Below are 20,289 nucleotides of genomic sequence, written 5' to 3' on the forward strand. Positions count from 1 at the left end.
GCCCTAGGGCCCGCTGCGGAGGGGCGCGGAAGGGCTCGGGCGGGCCGCGCAGGCCAGAGAAAGCGAACTAGGTCCGCGCCAGGTGCTCCCAGCTCACATGACCAGCCCAGCCTTACTCCGGCCTCCGTCACGTGACCGCGGAGCCGAAGGCCCTCTTCCTCACGTGACGGACGCCCTGCTGTGTGGACCAATGAGGAGGCTGGGGCGGGGCTCTCAGGGGCGGTGCGCGCGAAGAGAACCCGGGAGGTCCACGGTCGGGGAGGTCCGCTGGGAAGTCACAACGAGGCCCGTTTGGGACCCGCCGCCGGCCAGCCGCCAGCCTCAGACCGTACGCCGGCCAGGCCCGGCCTCGGGGCTGGGGGCGGCATGAAGTGTTTGGTGGCGGGCGGCAACGTGAAGGGTGAGTTGGAGCTGGCCGGGGGGCGGGGGCACGTGGGACCGCCCGAGGCGCCAGCCTAACCCCGGGTTCTTCTCCGCCCTCGCAGTGCTCGGCAAGGCCGTCCACTCTCTATCCCGTATCGGTGACGAGCTCTACCTGGAGCCCCTGGAAGCCGGGGTGAGGGTCTAGGGTGTGGGGGTGGGTGGGATTCCAACAGAAAGCCCTAAGCTGGGCCTGAGTCTCCCCTGCACCCGGCAGGAAGTCCGTGGACCCATTTGTCAGCCGGGTTTCAGTCTCCAACCATCGGTGCTGGGCATCGACTTGGGCCCTGTCATCTTCCCGGGCCTGTGTGTCACTTGAGAGCAGTTGCCCTCCCTGAAGGGCCGGGTGGCGAGTGGGGACGACGAGGGGACAAGGCAGTGTCCTGACAGCCGTGTAAGGCCCTTGGCGGTGGGAGAAGCTGAACCCTCCCTTAACTCGGGGAGGGCTTCATGGAGAAGGTGTCCGAAGCCTGGAAGGGGACGGAGGATTTCAAGGGCGATGGTGGAGAGGCAGGACTATAGGGCGAGTGTGTGAGCAAGAGCAGACCAGAGGGCTGGGCCTGTCGCTGCCCTGACTGCCTCCCTCTCCCTGCTTTTCCCTGGCCCAGCTCTCTCTCCGGACGGTGAACTCCTCCCGCTCCGCCTATGCCTGCTTCCTCTTTTCCCCGCTGTTCTTCCAGCTGTACCAGGCAGCCACCCCTGGTCAGGACCCACCTCGCTGTAAGATCCTGATGAAGGTGAGGCCCTGCCCTCAGCCGCCACACTGCAGCGTGCCCAGGGCCCCACCAGCAGTGTGCCTGCTCCGCGGCATCCCGTAGATGCTAACTGGGGAGAGGGGTGTGTGCAGGGGCGGTCTGGTGCTCCGTGGGCTAAGGGGCGTGGTGAAGGCGTCCCCAGCAGGGAATGGCAGGTATGGAGAGGGCGATGGGTTCTACCACGGACCTGGAGAGAGTGGTGGCATTCAGATTGGTCTTCTAAGGCGTTCCAGACAGAGCAGCATGAACAAAGACCTGGGAGTGTGTAAATGTCTGACATGTTGAGGGAATTCTCTTCCTGATGCAATGCTGAGCCCCTGATGGGGCCGGTCCCACAGGGGACATGAGAGCTGGTCGGTGGAGGGGCAGTGCTGGTCTGATGTGTTTCCCCTACTTAGTCGTTCCTGTCCGTCTTCCGCTCACTGGTGATGCTGGAGAAGACCGTGGAGAAATGCTGCATCTCCATAAATGAGAGGAGCAGCCACCTGGTGGTCCAGCTGCATTGCAAATACGGTGAGTGGGCAGCAGGCCAGCCAAGGGGGCCCTGGGGTGCGAGGGTGAAGGTTGGTGAGGCCCTCTGAGACCCTGTCTGCCTGTCCAGGGGTGAGGAAGACTCACAACCTGTCCTTCCAGGACTGTGAGTCCCTGCAGGCTGTCTTCGATCCAGCCTCGTGCCCCCATGTGCTCCGGGCCCCAGCAAAGTAAGTACACCCCCTGTCCGAAAGCTGAGCCCCAGGTCTCTGTCTTCCTTCTTTGGGGCCTCAAGGGTGAGCTTAAGAAGGCACCTCTACCATTTCCCCTACAGGGTTTGCATGAGCCTCAGCGTTCACCAGCCCTTGCCTGGCTCTTCACAGTAAGAGGCTGACTGGAGGAAGGGCAGGGGGCTCCCTTGCTATAGGCTCCTCACTGTCTTCAGGAGCCTGTATGCTCCACGCCAAGTGTCTGGCTTGGCGTTCTGGCCAGTCAGATCCATCCCAACTTCTAGAGAGCAGGTCTTTGTCCTGAGCAGCTATGAAGGTCTGTCTTTAAGCTTTGTGGCTCAGGGGCTCAAATCCTCTTTGGCCTGGTTGTCCTTCTGGGCATGTTCCTCATTCCAAGGTGCCTGTCTTCCTACCTACCCTGTCTCTAGCCTTGAGGAGCCCTCAGAACAAGGCAGGAGGCTGGGTCGTGGCGGGCAAAACAGGCAGCTCTGGGGCTGGAACCATTCTGGGCAATCCAACCAGCTGGGGCTGTGCCCGGCCTGGGAGACGGGACTCCAGTCCAGGCACAGGTCCCTGGCAAAGACCAGTGCAGAGGAATGGCTCCCTTCCCACCCTTCCCATCCCTTCCTGTGCTGGATGCTCTTGGCATTCAAGTAGCTCAAGGTCTTGTTCATTTCTTTGGGTAGCCATGAGTTACGGTGACTTGAAGTTCCCTTTGGGTATCTCCAGACTGATTTTCTAAGTTCTCTTGATAGTGCTGCTTAGGGCTCCTTTGAGTAAAGGGGAAAGGCTGTCACCTCTGGTTTGGATTTTGAAGCTATTTCTCTTTTAATGAGCATTCCTCTTTTTCCCGTGGATAGTGTTAAGTACTTATAAAAGCAGATGCCAGCTCTGGCTAATGTAGCTCAGTGGATTGAGTGCCAGTCTGGGAACCAAAGGGTCGCTGGTTCAATTCCCAGTCAGGGCACATGCCTGGGTTGTGCGCCAGGTCCCCAACAGAGGGAAGCATAAGAGGCAACCTCACATTGATGTTTTTTTCCTTTCACTCTCTGAAAGTAAATAAAATCTTTAAAAAAAAGTAAAAGCAAATGCCAGCTTCTGTGTCAACTATCTTGAGGCTAATTCTAGATTGTTATGTCATTTGTAACTGTCACCCATGTATGCCTAAAAAACAAGAATGTAAAAGCTCTTTCTGAAGGTCAAGTTTATAAGGACGGCATGGATGTGGTTTCCCATCCCTGGGTGGGCAGGTGCTGCCTGCCTGGCATAGCCATCCTTCCTGCTGCCTTCTCTGGGCTCACCTGCCTGTCCTTGGCGGTGGACTTCACTCCCACAACAGCCTTTGAGTTTCTGATGGGACATGTTCTCCTTTCTGGGGCATGGTAGGCCTGGCCTGTGGCCTTTCCCCTACAATGCTGGCGTTGCTGCTCTGCCTTGGGTCCTCTAAGAGCAAAGCCACTGGGCAGGGCCAAGCCCTGGGTATAATGCTGTGCTCTTTTCACAGGGTTCTGGGGGAGGCTGTTCTGCCCTTCCCCCTTGCACTGGCTGAAGTGACGCTGGGCATTGGCCGTGGCCGCAGGGTCATCCTGCGCAGCTACCAGGATGAGGAGGCAGGTAAGGGAGCAGGACGTGGCCTGGGATGGGCGACAGGGCTGGGGTGAGAGGGGCTGGAATCCACAGGGCCAGGTTCTTCCTGTTCTTGCCCCCACAGACAGCACTGTCAAAGCCATGGTGACAGAGATGAGCATTGGGGAGGAGGATTTCCAGCAGCTGCAGGCCCAAGAAGGGGTGGCCATCACCTTCTGCCTCAAAGAGTTCCGAGTGAGCCTCCCCGACATCCTTCCCTCCCTGCCCTCCCTGCCCTGCCCAGCCCAGGGCCTCAACTGCTCTGCCTTTCCCCTCCCAGGGGCTCCTGAGCTTTGCGGAGTCAGCAAACTTGTCTCTTAGCATTCACTTCGATGCCCCGGGCAGGTAATTTGCAGCCTCAGGACAGGGAGGGGAGGGCTCTGGGGTGCCAGGAGCCACAGGGCCCTTACCTTGTCTGGGACCCATCACCTGCCCAGGCCAGCCATCTTTGCCATCAGTGACTCTCTGCTGGATGGCCACTTTGTCCTGGCCACGCTCTTGGATCCACCCCCAAACTCCCAGGACCTACTCTCCCTAGAGGTCCACCAGCCAGCGCCTCAGCTCCAGGCTCACAGGTGAGGGTTCCCCTGGGGCCACTCCTGTCCTCTTCTCTGTGCACCCTGGCCTGTGCCTGCTGCTCCCAGCTCCAGTGCCTCCCCCTCAGCACACACAGACACTTCCCCTAAGGCCCCAGCCCCTGCAGTGCTCACAGCTCCCAGCCTCACAGGCTCAGCCTTCCCGGTCAGCTGTGCTCAGAGATCCCTCCCACCCAGGGACGTATGCCCAAGGTCAGGCTAGCTTCCTTCTCTGGCTGAGGCCTCCCCTCTGAGCCACGGCCTCCCAGGCAAGGAGGCAAAGGGGGCTGCTGGAGGCAAGGGGCTGCTTGGGGTGGGAAGCAGGTGGCTGGAAGGGCAGGTGGGTTGGGGAGGATGGGCCCAGTATAGTTAAGCAGAGGAAGTTGGGTCTGGCCTCTCGCCCAGCAGGTCCCTGGGCCCTAGTGCTCTCCAGCTCCAGTTCCCTGGGGAAGGTAGGAGCTTGGGCTCCAAGTGGCCCAGCTCAGGAGACTTGCTGCACCCCCTCCCCCAGCTGAGCTCAGCTGAATGAGCTCAGGATGCCTTCCTTAGGCCCCTATCTACACTCTGACCAAATGCCAGGCCCACCCCCTCCAGGACGCTGCCACTTAATCCCTGTATCCTCTCTCCTCCAACTGGATCAGGAAGTAATAAAACTAAGACATCACCAGTGGTCACAAGGCCCCCACAGCAACCACCCCTGCCCTGGCCCTCCAAGATGGGCTCTGCCCTCTGCCTCCTTTTCCCTGTTCTTCACTGACCTCATCTCTACCTGCAGCACCCCACACCTGGATGACTTTGCCAGTGACGACATTGACTCTTACATGATCGCCATGGAAACCACCCTGGGCAGTGAGAGCTCCCGGACACTCCCCTCCATGTCCCTCTCATCTGGCCTCCAGCCCCCCTGCCACTCTGAGGAGGAAGATGAAGCTGAGCTCAGTACAGTGCCTGGGACCCCCCCACCCAAGAAGGTAGGGACCTGGGGTTGAGATGGGGGGTGGGAGGCCCGGAGGGAAGTCTCCACAACTCACTCAGCGTCCTTTTCTTCCAGTTCCGCTCACTGTTCTTTGGCTCCATCCTCGGCCCTGAACACTCCCCTCTGCACCCCAGCCCCGTGCTGGCCGAAGACAGCGAGGGCGAAGGCTGAACCGAGAATATCACGTGTCCAGGGCCTGTGGACTGTGTGAAGCCACAGCCACCCGCTTCTCAGGGCCAGCCAGGGGCAGAGTTGGGCCTCTGCCCTGGTGGGTGGAAAAGGTGGGCTGGGCTGCAGCTGAGCTGGCTGGTCCTGCTATGTCCCTGTGCCCTAAGTGGCTATTGGAAACTGGCCTGGGCCCTGCCATGTCCCCCCAACCCCCAACCAACCGTGTCTGTTTCCAGGCTTGGCACCGAAGGGGGGCCTGCCTTCCAACCTTGTGGCCAAGGCTGGACACACCTGTCTTCCCTAAGAAAAGGAATCACAGCGAGGCTGCTGGCCTGTACCAGTCCATCTTTTTTGCCAATCATGACCTGTCCCTCCACCAAATCCTGGGCTTACCTCTGGGATCTGCTATGGCCAGCAGACTGTTCTTGCTTTTTTTCAATATTCTTTGGCCCTGGCTGGGAATTCTAGGAGGCCCTGTGGGACTTACGGTGGTTGGGGGCTGCCCTGGCTGTGGCCCCATGTCCAGCAAGCCTGCCCTCCCAAGTGGCTCTGGGCAGAAGGGTACCAGGCCCAGTGTTTGGGACAAGGGAGATAGGCCAGGGCAAGAATCCAGCTTTGACCTTTATTAAAGAGACCAGATGGGTTACCCAGGATGCAGCTGCCAGCCCTGAGGCCAAGCAAGGCTGGGGACCCACAACCTGGCCCTGCTTTGCCCTGAGCTGCAGCCTCAGCCCCAGGATCCTGCTTGTAGCCACCAAGGCGCAGGCAGAGGGAGCCCTGGGGGGCTGGACGCTGCTATTGATTTTTTTTTTCTTAAAAAGCAAAATACACCAAGGCTCCACGTTCCCTGTGATGAGCAGGGCCAGGAGGCCAAGCGTGACTCCCATGACTGTGTGGTTTCTGTACAAGCCACCATCCGGGGCAGAGGGCAGACTCGCAGACGCTATTTCTTGGCTTTGGCGGAGTTACGGGGTGGGGTGATGGGCCGGCCGCCAGGGTTCAGGCCACTGAACTGCCCATATTTCCCCTTGTTCTTGTCGGCGGGCTTGAGAATCTAAGAGAGAAAGCACTGGTCAGGCTCATGGGGCCAAGCCATGGGGCCAAGCCACCCTTTCCCCATCCCCACCTGGAAAGAGCACATGAGCGTCTCGTCCACACTCATCATGGCGCCTGCGTTGTCAAATTCGCCACAGTAGTTAGGAGCCGAGAAGAGTGTCACCAGCTGTCGCTTGGCAAAGAACTCATAGCCATCTTCTACCACCTGGATGAGGGCAGGGCAGTTCATTAAACAGGTGCTAGCTGCCCAGGCCCCACTCCCACCTGGGCCAGAGCCCCAGCCCACCTGGTGGGCCCGGCAGATCAGGTCCAAGTCGTGCTTGTGCAGGAACTTGGCCACCACCTCAGCCCCGAAGGTAAAGGAGACGCCACGGTCATTCTCGCCCCAGCCCTGCACATCCTTGTCAGGGTCAGACCACAGCAGGTCACACAACAGCCCCTGGTCGGGCACATCTGTGGGCCGCATGATGCGGCGGATCTGCTCCATGGACTGCAGGTCTGGGGACAGGCCTGGGGGACACAAATGGTACATGACTTCCCCATACAAGCCTCAAAAAGGGGACCCCTCCCCTCCAGAAAGCCCTGACCANTTCCCCCCCCCCCCCCCCGGGGCTCTCTCCTGGCCTTCTGAGAGCCCACACAGGCAGAACTCTGCACCTTCTGCCTCTCCCAGTCCTTGCCCCCAGGAGCACAGAGCTCCCTGGAGAAAGAGAAGCATATTCCACACACAGTGTTGAGACCACAGCAGCAGAGGGTGCAACCTAACACTGGGGAGCAGGGACACATCCTGCAGTAAGTGACATCCAAGCCCAGACCCCAGGCAGGGAGGGCTGTTACAGGTGACTGAGAACAGGCCTCCAGCCCACAGCTTCTTCCTTAGGCCTCAGGGAAGTTGCCCAGCTTCTCTTCCTGTGAATTCCCTAAGCAGGTGCCCAGCGCCACCCTCACCTCCGTGGCAGCAGAAGATCTTCTCGTCCACGATGGCGGCAATGGGCAGGCAGTTGAAGCAGTCAGTGAAGGTTTTCCACAATTTAATGTTGTAGCGTCTCTTGCCTGCGCAGAGGAAGGAGACAGCTCGTGACGAGCCCTCTGGGGCCTCCCAAGAGTGTGGAAGGCAAGGAGCGAACCCCCCAACCCCACCCCACTGCCTTTCAGTACTTCAGGAGGAATTCTGCAGCAGCTGTACCCACGGAAGCCCAGAGTTCCGATCTGGAACGATGTCAGGGCTGACACCCACCCTGCCCTATGAATAGGACCAGGCTGAGACCCGGTCCGGTATATCCGAGCTTCTGGCCACAGAGTCCGTCCAGCGGGGCATCCTAAGTGTTTAGGTAACAGATTCGCTAGAGGGAGTGTCACCAGACAGGCCCTGCACTAGAATGTGAACAGCCCTTCACCATACACCCCTGTGGGGTGCCAGAGCCCATGACAGGGAGGCAGGACCCTGCCTTCACACTGTTCAGTCTAGCAGGTACCCGTCACACACAGATACTCCCCTACCACCTGCCAACGCAAGAGTCCCATTAAATAGCAGGCAGAGCTCTTCAGGCCTGGGGCAGCCCCGGGCACAAAGCCACTCACACTCATCATAGAAGCCGTAGATGCGGTTGATGCTGGCACACTCGTGGTTCCCACGGAGCAGGAAGAAGTTCTCCGGGTACTTGATCTTATAGGCCAGGAGCAGGCAGATGGTCTCCAGTGACTGCTTGCCCCGGTCTACATAGTCCCCCAGGAAGAGGTAGTTGCTCTCTGGAGGGAAGCCCCCGTATTCAAACAGCCGCAGAAGGTCGTAGTACTGGCCATGGATATCACCTGTGACCCAGGGAGCCAGGTCAGCACTGGGTGCAGGGGCTAGACTTGAACCCAGGGCCAGGGTTGGGCTCAAGGTAAGGATCCAAAGATTTAGGAGGCCAGTGCCACCTTTGGGAAGCAAAGGGGTCCGGGCAGGGGTCTCACCGCAGATCTTGAGGGGCGCCTCCAGCTCCAGCAGAATGGGCTGGCTCAGGAAAATCTCCCGGGATTTGAGGCACAGACCACGGATCTCGTTCTCTGTCAGCTGTACATTCTTTCCAGGCCGCGAGCCCTGCACTGGAGGCAGAATGGGCGTCAGGACCCTGGTCCCTCCAGCAGGAGGAGGGTGGGCGACACAGGTGCCCCATAGGCACTTCTGGAGGTGCCAGGGCCTCGTGGGCCCCTCCTTGCCCGGGGCAGATGGTGCTGCTGAGCCTCCCAGGACAGGAGGCAACCTTCCCAACTATCCTCAAGACGCTCTAAGGGACTTCTGAGGCAGGAGCTGCCACCCCGAACCCCACAGCGCAGGACCCTTCCGCGGGGTGTGGGGGGTAGCTAGGTTTCTCAGGTTGCTTCCTCGCTCCAAACCCCGTGCGATCCCAGCCCAGGAAAGGGGGGCTGCTCCCCGTGCCCTAGCAGCCCCAGACTCCCAGGCCGGTCGCGAGTGGGGGACAGCTGCGGCCATGGGACCTCGCAGGCCCGTCCCCGCCCCGTCCAAGCTGGCCCTGGGAGGGGCAGGCGCGCCCGCGCGCCACTTCCGGGCCGGGCCGGGGGTCAGGGCGCGGCGGGCGCCGACCTTCCCTGCCCCCAGCCAACCTTCCAGCAGGCGCCCGATGATAGAGTCCAGGTTGAGTTTCTCGCTGTCGGACATGGCGGCTCTGCCGCTCCGGCCCAGCAGCTCCGGACCCGCTCTTGCCTCCCGCCCTCCGCCGCCTCCTTCCGGCCTGGAGCTCCTTCCGCCCTCCCCGGTCCGCCCCGCCCCGTTCGCTCCCGGCCCGCTGCCCCAGCTCCATAGCGCCTCCGCCGGACCCCGGGCGCAGCGGCCGTGGCGCCCCGGGAGGCGGGGCCTCGGCCACGGGGCGGGGCGGTGTATGCCTGGGGCGGGGCCTGGCTTGTGGGCGGGACCTTGTGGGAGCGAATAGAGTCTGGTTCAGCCTCTGTGGGATTACCCATCCCCTTTCGGAAGATAGGGGACCGGAAGTACTGAGGAAGTTGTTTTTCTCTTTCAGAGGCTAAGCAGCCGCTCCCACCCGGTGTGAGCACCTTGATAATAGCACACTGGGTTCAGTCCTTCAAGTGCAGAAAAGGAGACCTAGAGCTAGCAAGGGGCTGGTCTCACGTTCACTGAGGACCTCTACCTCCTGAATCTCTGTGGCCCCTCTGGGCGCAGGCCAGACCCAGACCGCAGAACTCGGGGACCACTTTGGCTCAGGCTGCTTTGGCTCAGGCTGTGGTGCAATCTTAGTTAATGTTTTGTGCTTCTTTTTTTTCTTAAAGATTTTATTTACTTATCTTTAGAGGGGAAGGGAAGGAGAGAGGGAGAGAAACATCAATGCATGGTTGCCTCTCATGGGTCCCCCGCCGGGAACTGGCCTGCAACCCAGGCATGTGCACTGACTGGGAATCGAACCTCGATCGTGTGGTTCACAGGCACTCAATCCACTGAGCCACGCCAGCCAGGGCAATCTTAGTTAATGTTTATAACCCCACCATTGCCTTTTGAGTTGCATAAAAATGCTGCATTTTGTTTATGTTAAAAGTATTAGCTTGTAAAGAGCAAACATTAAATAACCACAATTCCACCCCGGCTGGTGTGGCTCAGTGGGTTGAGTGCTGGTCTGTGAACCAAAAGGTCACTGATTCAATTCCCAGTCAGGGCACATGCCTGGGTTGTGGGCCACATCCCCAGTTGGAGGCATGCAAAAGGCAACCAACTGATGTATCTCTTGAACATTGATGGTTCTCTCTCTCTTTTTCTCCCTCCCTTCCTCTCTCTCTAAAGATAAAATCTTTGCAAAATGAATATATCTTCCTTGAAGTGAGTGTTTTACATGCCAGTATCCTCAAAACTGGAGGAAGCCTGTCCCCTCTACCTCTGGCAGGACCTACCCCCATCACACCCAGTGCAAGAACACAAGCCTCCCAGTCTCGGGGTGGGTGGGAGGAGCCCGTGGCCCAGGGGCACCGGGGTAGGCCGGAAGAGCCTCTGAGAGGAAGGGGTGACCCCCCCATGCACACTGGGGAGGGGCCCCTAGTGGGTGGTTGAAGCTGTGGCTGGGGAGGAAGTGAGAGGAGGTGAGGTGCAGCAGGAAGGTAAGCTGGGCTAACGGGGACAGGGGCCGGGCCTGGGGCTGAGTCTCTGTGCAGAACTTGGCCTTTTTGCCACTTCAGGGCCTAACCCCTTCCAGACGACGGCACAGAAGGGTCTTGGTGAAATATCCTGAAACCTCCTCCCTCTGACCCTGCGTCCAGGTTCTGGGGCTGGGGACTGGCGTATGGGAGCCTGGGCCACAGGCTGGCCCGGAGCTGCCTCTCACACTGGCTTTCCCCACATCTTGTAGCCTGTTGCATCGGGGATCTGGGGCACCATGGCCCAGGCCCTGGGTGAGGACCTGGTACAGCCTTGTGAGCTGCAAGATGACTCCAGCTCTCTGGGGTCTGACTCAGAGCTGAGTGGACCAGGCCCATACCGCCAGGCTGACCGCTATGGCTTCATTGGGGGCAGCTCAGCAGAGCCGGGGTAAGTGGGGAAGGGTGCCGGGATTTACCATGGGGGCTGAGGGCTGAATTCTACAGTTAGGCCCAACCTCAAGGGTCCTGGGAGGGTCTGGAGACTCAGCCAGTATTACCCCTCCTCAGGCTCCAGGTGGAACCCCGAGGATGGCAGGGTTGGGGTAAGGCATCCGAATGTGTTTCTTTTACCCCTGACCTTCAAGGGTTTGTTTGTGCCTACCCTTGGAGCAAAAAATCCTTCCCCTTTTCATCTCTGGCCCAAGAACCCCAAATATAAATCATAGAACACACATTCTTTTCCCCCACCCCACCCCCTTTCCCAATATACAGGCAGTATAACAAGTCCAGAGACACAAAGGAACTTGCCTGAGGTCACGCAGCAGCTCAGTGACAGAACTAGACTCAAACTCAGGACTCCGGCTTCTAGCACAGGGCTCTGTCCACTCACCTTCCTCTAGGAGCTGTTTGCGTTCAAGTCCCGGGGGACTGACAGCCAGTCCCTCCCCCAACTCACACCTACACACCCCTTTCAGTCTTTCCTGCTTCTGCCCACATCAGAGCCACATCCTTTCCTGTCCCCATGGCAACCACTGGCAACTCCTGGGTGACAGGTCACCCCCCCAGTGGCCACCCGGGTTGTGAGAGAGTGGCAGACGTGGGCTCTAGGTAACGGCTGCCCTGCACTGGATGCGGTGCCATGTGCTCCCAGGCCCGGCTGCCCTCCCGTGGACCTCATCCGCCAGAGGGAGATGAAGTGGGTGGAGATGACTTCGCACTGGGAGAAGACCATGTCTCGGCGGTACAAGAAGGTGAGCGGGGCTGAGACTTCACCCAGGCCTCTGTGGCTCATCCTCCTTTGCCTCAGTCCAGGCCCAGGCCACATCCCCTAGGCCTGGGTCCCAGCACCTCCTGCCTTTTCTCCCTACCACCCAAAGTGGCCCTTGCCCGATGAAAAGTTGGGCTTGGTGCCTGCTGAGAGGAGCAGGGGAGGCTGGCCCGGTCGGCCTAACGGGACCTTGGCCTCGCCTACAGGTGAAGATGCAGTGTCGGAAGGGTATCCCTTCCGCCCTGCGTGCTCGGTGCTGGCCCCTGCTGTGTGGGGCCCACGTGTGTCAGAAGAACAGCCCGAGTACTTATCAGGTAAAAGTGTTGGCGGGGGGGGGGCACCCCACCTCCCCTGCCTACGGCCCCTCGCCACTCTGAGCCCTCACCCCCAGCTTCCTACACACCCACAGGAGCTGGCTGAGGCCCCAGGGGACCCACAATGGATGGAGACCATCGGCAGGGACCTGCACCGCCAGTTCCCTCTGCATGAGATGTTTGTGTCACCCCAGGGTCACGGGTATGAGGCCAATGATGCCCAGGGACCCCCGTCTCACAACCCCAACTATTGGTCCAGCCACCCCTCCCCACCCCGGCTTTATGTTTTGCATTTTGGAGGACACAGCAAGGCCGGGGTGGGGAGGGGTGAGACCTGGGCAGAGGCTGACAGCGGGTGGGGAAGGGGTGGCCGAGGGCCCTTCCCCAATGGGGTCTTTTGGCGCAGGCAGCAGGGTCTCCTGCAGGTTCTCAAGGCCTACACCCTGTATCGGCCGGAACAGGGCTACTGCCAGGCCCAGGGCCCGGTGGCTGCCGTGCTGCTCATGCACCTGCCCCCAGAGGTGAGTGCCCTCCACCCTGCTCTAGGGACCCAAGATCCTGACCCCCAACCCCTGTGACCTGGGACCCCAAACCCCAGGGACTCTGAATTCAGGTATCTGGGATCCTCGAGCCCAATCCTAGAGATCTTGGGACTTAGTAATTCTGTGACCTGGGCGCATGACAGCCTAACCCCAGGAAGTCTGACTTTGGGGACTTGGGACCCTTGATTCTCAGCTCCCGTCCTAGTGACCCAGGCAGACCTCATTGCTGTCAGCCTTGGCCACCTCCAAACCCTGCAACCTTGACTCCAGGAATCTGGGACCCTTGACCTTTGCCCCTTGCCCAGTGATCTCAGAGTCTGGATGTTATCACTTGACCTCATGACTACTGGTTCTCAACCCTGTGATCATGATCCCTGACCCAATGACCCTAAGAACCCAGAACTTGAACTTTAAACTTAAACTTTGGGATCCTGCCAACCCCTGCCCAGTGAGCTGAACCCTGTGACCCTCAAATTCAATTCCCTGAACCTTGTGACTTCCAACCGCCTAAACCCACAGGCAGGTCTCTGTCAGAGCACGGGGTGGCTTTGGGTAAGAGCCCCCAGGCTCCAAAGTCACTATAGATGGTGTCCAGAGCCACCCCTTTGCCCACCCTGCGGTCCCCTTTGTGGTGGGCACTCAACGACCTGTGCTCTGCCGTCAGGAGGCCTTCTGGTGCCTGGTGCAGATCTGCGAGCTTTACTTGCCTGGCTACTATGGGCCCCACATGGTGAGAGGCTGGGATAGGGCAGGGGGCACGGCGGGAGGGGCTGGGCAGGCGGATGGGGGCCTGGGACCAGAGCGGGGCAGAGCCTGGGTTTCCGGGGCGGGGGGGGGGGGTGCTGATGATCGTGGCTGCAGGAGGCTGTGCGGCTGGACGCGGAGGTGTTCATGGCCCTGCTGCGGCGGCTGCTCCCTCGTGTGCACAAACACCTGCAGCAGGTGGGCGTTGGACCCCTGCTCTACCTGCCCGAGTGGTTCCTGTGCCTCTTCGCCCGCTCCCTGCCTTTCCCTACAGTGCTGCGTGTCTGGGACGCCTTCCTCAGTGAGGGTGAGTGGGGGCCTCAGGAGGGTGGGGAGCCTTGGGTAATCAGTGTGCTCAAGGAATGTCCCGCAAGCCCAGCCCCGCCCCACAAGCTCCGCCCCGCCCCGCCTGCCACTGCCAATCCTGGCCCTGGGTCGGGTGCAGGGGGTTGCTGAGGGTGATGGCACCCTGCCGGCTCTGGGGAAACAGCCCAGCCCCTAGGCCACGCACCCCCGGTGTAAGGAATGGCAGCCTCTGTCTGGAGGCAAGCGGGAGACTCCCTCCAGGTAAACCGGGCAGGAGCTGGGGAGATCAGAGCAGTGCAGGACGCGCAGGCACTGGCGCCGTGGGGGCACCGCCAGCGGCCGAGGCCCTCCTCCTGGAGCCCACCGTGCCTACTTGCTGCTCGCCCACTGGTGCCAGGGGCTGCCCTGGACACTGGGGCCACCTGAGTGAACAGACCGACATTCTGGGGGGCAGGGATGGAAGGCAACTGTAACAAAGTTTACATGATATTTATAGATTATCACCAGTGCCACGAAGAAAATAAAGCAAGGGACGTGAGTGAGAGTCAGGAGAATGGCAGGGAGGGGCTGCTGCTTTTAAAGATGCTCCGTGGAAGGGGGGATGCGCAGGGGCAGGTGCATGCTGGGAGCCCGGGCAGGAGCCTGCCGCAGTGTCCAGACTACAGATGACTTGGGGGCGCAGGCATGGAGAGATGGGTGCCTGGGCCAGGCCAAGCATGGGGGAGTCAGTGCAGAGCCGAGCTGGACTCTGCTGGTTCCTCCATCAGTAAGCCACCTGCCTTCTGTCCCCTAGTGGCTGTCCAGCAATACCACCTAAAAAAGTGGTAGGAATCAATCAGTCCATTTATTGAACACCTGCTGTGTGCCAAGTTGGCAGCAGGCTGGCTTAGAGCTCTGGCCATGGGTGTCCAAGTCGCCATCCGTGGGTCGTGGGTCACCACTCCTCCAGCCTCCAGCCTCCAGCCTCCAGGGCTGTGTGGGACGGGCGCTGCTGGGGTGGCTGAGCTATCCCTGCCTTCCCCTCAGACAGAAGTGCTGCTCTGGGCTCCCTTTCAGAAAGACAACATCAGTAGTCACTGTCATCCCTTTACAAGTAACAGCTGTTGCCAGCCCTCTGGTCCCCTGGCTGCTCTGCTCAGCAGACCTAAGGCTGCCTGGAGGGGGGTTCTGAGGATGGCCCAAGGTTGCGCCTGTGTGCACTCTGCTCTTGGCTTAGGGATGCAAGGCTCTGGCCAGAACTCTCCGAAACCAGAAGGTCACAGATCCAACCTAGAAGGGCCTTAATGGGCAGCCACCCTTTGCCCCGGCCCTTTCTTACAGGGACAAGGAGCTGAGACCCAGAGAAAGGAGGCTTAGTCTGACGCTGTCAGTCGCCCGTGGCTCCTGGCAGGCTGCTCTGCCCGGGAGCGTCTGCAGCTGGCCGCTGAGACATGCTCACCAGTGGCCCCGACCTGCACCCCCACTGTCCGTCCTTGCTGCTGGCAGGGCTGTGGCTGCAGAGTCGAGGGCGGGTGGAAGGACCCTGGCAGGGAGGGTGCATCCAGGTGCAGAGCGGAGGAAGGGCGGGGCTGACCCCCACTGAGTGAGCCCCCCCCCACCCCCCGCAGGTGTGAAGGTGCTGTTCCGCACGGGGCTGACGCTGGTGCGCCTGGCGCTGGGCACCGCAGAACAGCGCCTGGCCTGCCCGGGGCTCCTGGAGACACTCGGTGCCCTTCGAGCCATCCCCCCTGCCCAGCTGCAGGAGGAAGTCTTCATGTCCCAGGTGGGTGCCCTGCCACCCTCCCCTGCTGCATGGTTGGGGAAACCGAGTCCCAGAGCTGGAAGTCAGAGTGAGAGCCAGCGCTCGTTTCCTGTCCTCTGAGCAGCAGCGAATGTGAAAGCCCCAGGCCTTGGCGGCTCGCTATGGCTTCCCTTAGGGAGGCTGTCTGTTGCCCCGCAGCCCTCAGCCACTTCCTGGGGCTGTGCTTGGCCTGCCCTGTGGGGGCCTCAGGACTTCCTGCCACCCCGCAGTCCAGGCAGACTCAGCACCCACCACTCCCCACAGGTGCATGGCGTGGCCCTGTCGGAGCAGGACCTACAGAGGGAGATCAAGACCCAACTAGCCCAGCTGCCAGCATCCACGTCCGGGCCGCCCCCACGGCCGAAGGCCCGCCTGGCCGGTGCCCAAGCCATCTTTGAGGCCCAGCAGCTGGCAGGGGCGCGGGGAAGCACCAGGCCCGAGGTGCCCCGCATTGTGGTACAGCCCCCAGAAGAGCCCAGGCCACCACGGCGCAAGCCCCAGACCCGAGGGAAGACTTTCCACGGGCTCCTGACTCGGTCCAAGGGCCCCCCTATTGAGGGCCCCCCCAGGTCCCATCGAGGCTCCACCTCCTTCTTGGACACCCGATTCTGAAGGTCCCACTACCAAGGACCCCAATTGCCAGACCGGCCGCCGCCACCTCACAGACGGGCACCGCACTTCATCGCTGGGGGTTAGTGGCTCAGCGACCCTCTCTGTCGCCAAGTGTCCATGAGCCAGGAGGTGCTGTCTACCAATATGATGACGATTTATTCAAAATGCTTAGGGTTTGCAAACCAGGAACCCGACTGGGCAGTGCCCAGAGTATCCCGAAGAGGGAAGAAGGCAGAGAGCTCTGGAGTGAAAAGCACAGCCTCGAGAGGAATCGCCCTGCGTTTTCTGGCTCTGGGTCGGCAGGAGACGGCCGTGTTCCAGATGTCAGACAGTCTGGGCACGCGAACATTCTTTCCCAAGTTCTTCATTTTTTCCTAAATCCCGTGCATAGGAATTTATAAATCTCCAGGCGTTGACTCGCAAACGAAAAGTTCAAAAGTTTAAGTCCTCAGGCTAAAGTAAATAGTGTCCTCATGAACCCATCCTGCCGGCCAGGCGATACAGACGCCATTTTGAGTCAGCTTAGCTCTACCAACTTCATCTGGTTTTCTTCACTCGTTCCTCACCGCAAACTATGCCAGGCCCAGGATGGAGGAAGGTCACAGACAGGGGTGAGGGGGCCCAAGCCCACCATCAGCCCGAAGAGCTGTCCCACTGCGAGTCCAGAAGCAGCATGCTGAAGCACCAGGGGGGTCTAGGCAGCCAGCTGGGCTAGGGGGCCCCAAGGTACTCCTGGGAGGCCCAGGAATAAAGTCTGATTGAGCAGAACCCTGGCAGGAGTTGGATCAAATGTCCTCCCTCCATCCCTAACCCTAGACCAGCTGCCCACCCCCCCAGCCTGCAGCCCACCTCCCCCCATAGCCCTGCCTCTCCTTGGCCAGCCCTGGGTCTACCAGACACACCAAGGCTGCCCATTGGCTGCTGGAAGGTGTTTACCAGCAACAGGGCCCAGTGGTAAGCTGTCTTGCCCAGCCTCTTAGGGGCAGATAGCACCTGTGGGAAGAGAGATCCCCAAGTGGATGCTGGGCCCAGAAGTGGAGCTTCTACCCTATTCTGCCTCTTCCCGAGTCTGGTTCAGGAACCGCCCCCGGGGGAGGGTGGCTCCAACCCAAGTCCGTACCCCGCCCGTGATTCAGGTCCTGTTTTCACAGAGAGCCAGGCCAGCCAGGCGGGGACAAAGGCCTAGTGTGTCCAGGACAAAGAAGAAAGGTCCCGCCGGCCCTTGTCCCCTCCTGAAGCCTTGCAGCAACCCCTTGGGGCCGCCACCATGGAAACCCCCGCCCACACTCACTAATTGCCCCCGTGGGTGCCTGGGATACGAGCCATCGCCAGGACAACAGGCCCGGTTCCGGCGCACGCCTGCTTCTCTGGGCACCCGTGCCCGCCCTGCCGCCTGCTCTGGGTGCCCTCCCGGAGGATGGAAGGTGGAGGGTGGGTGGGCATGTCAGGACTCCGGAGAGAAAGCATCTAGAGTCCAGCTTAACTGGTCGAGGAGTCCGCCGGCCCGTCCCAATGGCTGTGCCACCGGCCACCTGCCAACCATCAGAGTGTTCTAATGACAGGGCCACAGGCTCCGGGAATGGGCTCCCCATGCCTGGGTGTGTATGCTGCTGACTGTGTGCCTGGCGGGGCCCTGGGTCCAGGGCCTGGAGGAGGCATCACAGAGGCCCAAACCCGGATCTGCGTTTTCCTGGTGGTACTGAGGCTCCAGGGGTGGGAACTTGGCCAAGGCTGCACTGCCCACAGCAGACCCCAGGTTTACCCCTCCCCCGACACTGGTAGCCACGAACCTTCCCCCTACCACCGGGCACCCACCTCAGTCAGGCCTTCTGGGGGTGCCCTCTCTCCTGCTTCCTCCCCCTCCCACAGCCTGCCCCGGCCTGGGCCCCAGCCCCTCTCAGTGTGGAGCAGCAGCCGGGCCCACCCCGCTGGGGAAGCTGCAGGCCGCAGCCCCTTCTCTCAGACCCGCGCCCCACCTCCCCGCGCCCTCTCTCTGCGGGTGGGACTGGCAGTCTCACTAGACAGAGGCAGACATGGAGAATCTGGCAGGCTGAGTGCCCTGCTCAGTCACAGAGAGGGCCGGAGCTGGCTGGAGAGCAGGCCTCGGTGCCTTCTGGACCATGTGTCAGCCTCAGAGCCAGCTGCTAATGGGATCTCAGGCACAGTAGTGGACAGGGTTGGGGGGTTTGCCCCTGGAATCCCCCCAAACTCCTGGCCCTCTGTGGGCTCAGCTCTTCTTCTGGGAGAGTCTGAGACCAGGACAGGCCCAGCTGCGGCCAGGCCCAGGCGCCCATCAGGAGGCTGGGAGGGTGGCCACGGTGGCAGTGGGTCCCCTGGGATACAGACCGTAGGGGCAGGTAGTCTCCAACAGGGCCCCTCCAGGTGGGGCGGAGTCACTGCCCTTCCTACTCCAGGAAGGGTTTTCTGGACAGGTGCCCTTAGCAACCCGTCTGCACAGCTCCCTCCTCGTGCGAGCACTCGTGTGCTCGCTCTGTGCCTGCAGGGCTGCAAGAGCCCCTGCAGTGCCTGGGCAGACAAGACTCTGCTCCTTTGGGCGTGTGCAGCCCTGACAGGCACCTCTGTGCAGCGAGCAACCTGTGCAAGCACTCGGTGGGCCTGGCAGGCCAGCTCTCTACAACGCTTGCGGGAAAGGGCTCAGAGAAGGCAAGCAGACGACCACTCAGCCTTGGGGGGACTGAAGCCCGAATGGCAGCCAGCTGTGTACATTGGCCCAGGTCAGCTGAGGAGACAGGAGAGCAGGGAGGGCCACCCACCACAGGGGTTCCCCGAATCCCCACACTGTCCCAGGCACTTAGAAATCAGCCGTGGACTCTTTGCAAAGTCTCTGCCTGGGAAAGGCCCTCTCACTCTGAGCCTCAGTTTCCTCCCACAGGTAATGGGATAATGCCTGCTCTCACTCCAGCCCCGAGAGTGCTCTGTGCCCTCGTTATTGTGATGGGCGCCCAGCTCCACTGGGTAGCATCCCAGGCATGGGGTGAGTCTCCTCACCCGACCCCACCTGACTCAGCTCCACCTCCGGTGACCTGCAGGAGCTCTTGGCAAGGACAGAGCAGAACAGAACAGGACTGCCCTGCCCTGCCAGCCTGCTTGCCCCAAACCCCAGAGCCCTGGGCCTGAGCTGCGGTTGCCCCACCCTGATTTTCTCACGGTACCCACAAGGCAAACCCCATCACAGCCAGCGCCCAGCCCGGGCAGTCTGGGAGCGGGCACAGAACCACGCTGCTCTCTGGGCACTTACGCACACTCGGTGGCAGGAGGAGGAGCTCAGCTCTGCCGCTCACCAGCTGTGTGACCTCCTTGGGCAAGTAACACCACCTCTCCGAGCTCTACTTTCTTCATCTGTAAAAGGCAGAAAATCATGACTCCTACTTCACTGGGTTGAGTGAGATGTGGCCCATGAGGCTCTCCCCACAGTGCCCGGGACAAGGTCAAGGACCACTTGCTACCCAGAACGATGTGGCTCAGTTGGTTGGAGCGTCATCCTGTAGCTGAAGGGTTGTGGGTTCCGTTCCCGGTCAGGGCATACACCTAGGCTGTGAGTTCGATCCCCTGTCTGGGTGCATAGGATCCCCGGTCCAGGGGCGTGTGCAAGGCAACCAATCGATGCTTCTCTCTCACATTGATGTTTCTCCGTCTTCTTCCTCTCTCTGAAAGCAATGAAAGAATGTCCTCGAGGGAGCATAAAAGTATAATAAAATATTTTTTAAAAAGAAACACCTGCTGTCATTGCTACTGAGCGCTCACCTTGTGACACCCCTTGCCCAGCCAGATCTACACTAGAGGGTGCGCTGTGGTCCCCACCTGAGGTGAGAAAAGTGGGTCTGCAGACCGTGCGGAGCTTGTGTTAAAAACAAGACAACAGAAACCACGATTACTGACAGCTGCAGCTCTTCCAGAAATGGAACCATAAACCCGTCAATCAGGAATCACCGGGTCAGCATGTGTTAGACCCTTGCCATGCGCTAAAGACACGTAGTAACTGCCCTGGCTGGTGTGGCTCAGTGGATTGAGCGCAGGTGGATTCGGCCTGCGAACCGAAGGGCTGGGGGTTCGATTCCTTGTCAAGGCACATGCCTGGGTTGTGGGCCAGGTCCCCAGTAGGGGGTGTGTGAGAGGTAACCACACATAGGTGTTTTCCTCCCTCCCTTCCTCTCTGTCTAAAAAAGAAATATAATCTAAAAAAAAAAAAAGGCACGCAGTAACCAACCTTGCACTAAACAAGGTGCTTGTTTTGCATAGCAACCTCCTTGTTCCCGCCCCTCTACCTGTAAAGTCGTTGGCTGCCCAGGGCGCTCAGAGCCCTTTTCTCTCTGCCGGATTGGCTGCTGCTCAATGCAGGAATC

The 20,289-nt window shown here is 60.4% G+C and overlaps 3 protein-coding genes across 10 annotated transcripts; 2 read left to right on the forward strand and 1 right to left on the reverse strand.

The window, feature by feature from the left end:
* The first annotated feature begins 207 nt into the window (after nt 1–207).
* RAD9A (RAD9 checkpoint clamp component A) lies at nt 208–6,104 on the forward strand. 3 transcript variants are annotated; one of them, XM_037053365.1, is made up of 11 exons: nt 209–400; nt 486–556; nt 1,029–1,157; nt 1,574–1,688; nt 1,777–1,876; nt 3,381–3,490; nt 3,588–3,697; nt 3,783–3,847; nt 3,940–4,077; nt 4,853–5,048; nt 5,129–6,104. In XM_037053365.1, exons 1-11 carry the CDS (start codon nt 367–369, stop codon nt 5,222–5,224), a joined length of 1,164 nt encoding a protein of 387 aa, XP_036909260.1. In that variant the 5' UTR covers nt 209–366; the 3' UTR covers nt 5,225–6,104. The 3 variants fall into 3 exon arrangements, with proteins under 3 accessions (XP_036909262.1, XP_036909260.1, XP_036909261.1); XM_037053367.1 differs by lacking the exon at nt 3,940–4,077 and having other exon boundaries at nt 208–400; XM_037053366.1 differs by lacking the exon at nt 1,029–1,157.
* PPP1CA (protein phosphatase 1 catalytic subunit alpha) lies at nt 6,031–9,025 on the reverse strand. The gene is made up of 7 exons (XM_037053368.1): nt 8,885–9,025; nt 8,234–8,365; nt 7,859–8,089; nt 7,226–7,330; nt 6,564–6,787; nt 6,348–6,482; nt 6,031–6,275 (listed from the first exon to the last, which is right to left on the reverse strand). Exons 1-7 carry the CDS (start codon nt 8,937–8,939, stop codon nt 6,165–6,167), a joined length of 993 nt encoding a protein of 330 aa, XP_036909263.1. The 5' UTR covers nt 8,940–9,025; the 3' UTR covers nt 6,031–6,164.
* Nucleotides 9,026–10,313: 1,288 nt separating this feature from the next.
* Nucleotides 10,314–16,693, forward strand: TBC1D10C (TBC1 domain family member 10C). Of its 6 annotated transcripts, XM_037053372.1 has the most exons (11): nt 10,330–10,381; nt 10,460–10,540; nt 10,630–10,808; nt 11,511–11,610; nt 11,834–11,941; nt 12,037–12,143; nt 12,348–12,462; nt 13,148–13,213; nt 13,345–13,534; nt 15,141–15,295; nt 15,578–16,693. In XM_037053372.1, exons 3-11 carry the CDS (start codon nt 10,657–10,659, stop codon nt 15,923–15,925), a joined length of 1,341 nt encoding a protein of 446 aa, XP_036909267.1. In that variant the 5' UTR covers nt 10,330–10,381; nt 10,460–10,540; nt 10,630–10,656; the 3' UTR covers nt 15,926–16,693. The 6 variants fall into 6 exon arrangements, with proteins under 6 accessions (XP_036909265.1, XP_036909267.1, XP_036909264.1 ...); XM_037053370.1 differs by lacking the exon at nt 10,460–10,540 and having other exon boundaries at nt 10,314–10,381; nt 10,541–10,808; XM_037053369.1 differs by having other exon boundaries at nt 10,331–10,381; nt 10,460–10,808.
* Nucleotides 16,694–20,289: the final 3,596 nt, after the last annotated feature.

Source organism: Sturnira hondurensis, unplaced genomic scaffold (genome assembly GCF_014824575.4).
Source record: "Sturnira hondurensis isolate 20B ecotype Veracruz unplaced genomic scaffold, ASM1482457v3 Scaffold0007797, whole genome shotgun sequence".
NCBI classification, from domain to species: domain Eukaryota; kingdom Metazoa; phylum Chordata; class Mammalia; order Chiroptera; family Phyllostomidae; genus Sturnira; species Sturnira hondurensis.

Excerpts from the sequence above, each read along its gene's own strand:
- RAD9A (XM_037053365.1), top strand. The coding sequence starts at position 367 with ATGAAGTGTTTGGTGGCGGGCGGCAACGTGAAGG. Across the intron at positions 557-1,028 it reads TGGAGCCCCTGGAAGCCGGG|CTCTCTCTCCGGACGGTGAA; the intron begins GTGAGGGTCTAG and ends TCCCTGGCCCAG. Across the intron at positions 3,698-3,782 it reads TCTGCCTCAAAGAGTTCCGA|GGGCTCCTGAGCTTTGCGGA; the intron begins GTGAGCCTCCCC and ends TTCCCCTCCCAG.
- PPP1CA (XM_037053368.1), bottom strand. The coding sequence starts at position 8,939 with ATGTCCGACAGCGAGAAACTCAACCTGGACTCTATCATCGGGCGCCTG. Across the intron at positions 7,331-7,858 it reads CTACGGCTTCTATGATGAGT|GCAAGAGACGCTACAACATT; the intron begins GTGAGTGGCTTT and ends TCCTCTGCGCAG. Across the intron at positions 6,788-7,225 it reads GATCTTCTGCTGCCACGGAG|GCCTGTCCCCAGACCTGCAG; the intron begins GTGAGGGTGGCG and ends TGTGTCCCCCAG.
- TBC1D10C (XM_037053370.1), top strand. The coding sequence starts at position 10,657 with ATGGCCCAGGCCCTGGGTGAGGACCTGGTACAGCCTTGTGAGCTGCAA. Across the intron at positions 12,144-12,347 it reads GTGTCACCCCAGGGTCACGG|GCAGCAGGGTCTCCTGCAGG; the intron begins GTATGAGGCCAA and ends CTTTTGGCGCAG. Across the intron at positions 13,535-15,140 it reads GGACGCCTTCCTCAGTGAGG|GTGTGAAGGTGCTGTTCCGC; the intron begins GTGAGTGGGGGC and ends CACCCCCCGCAG.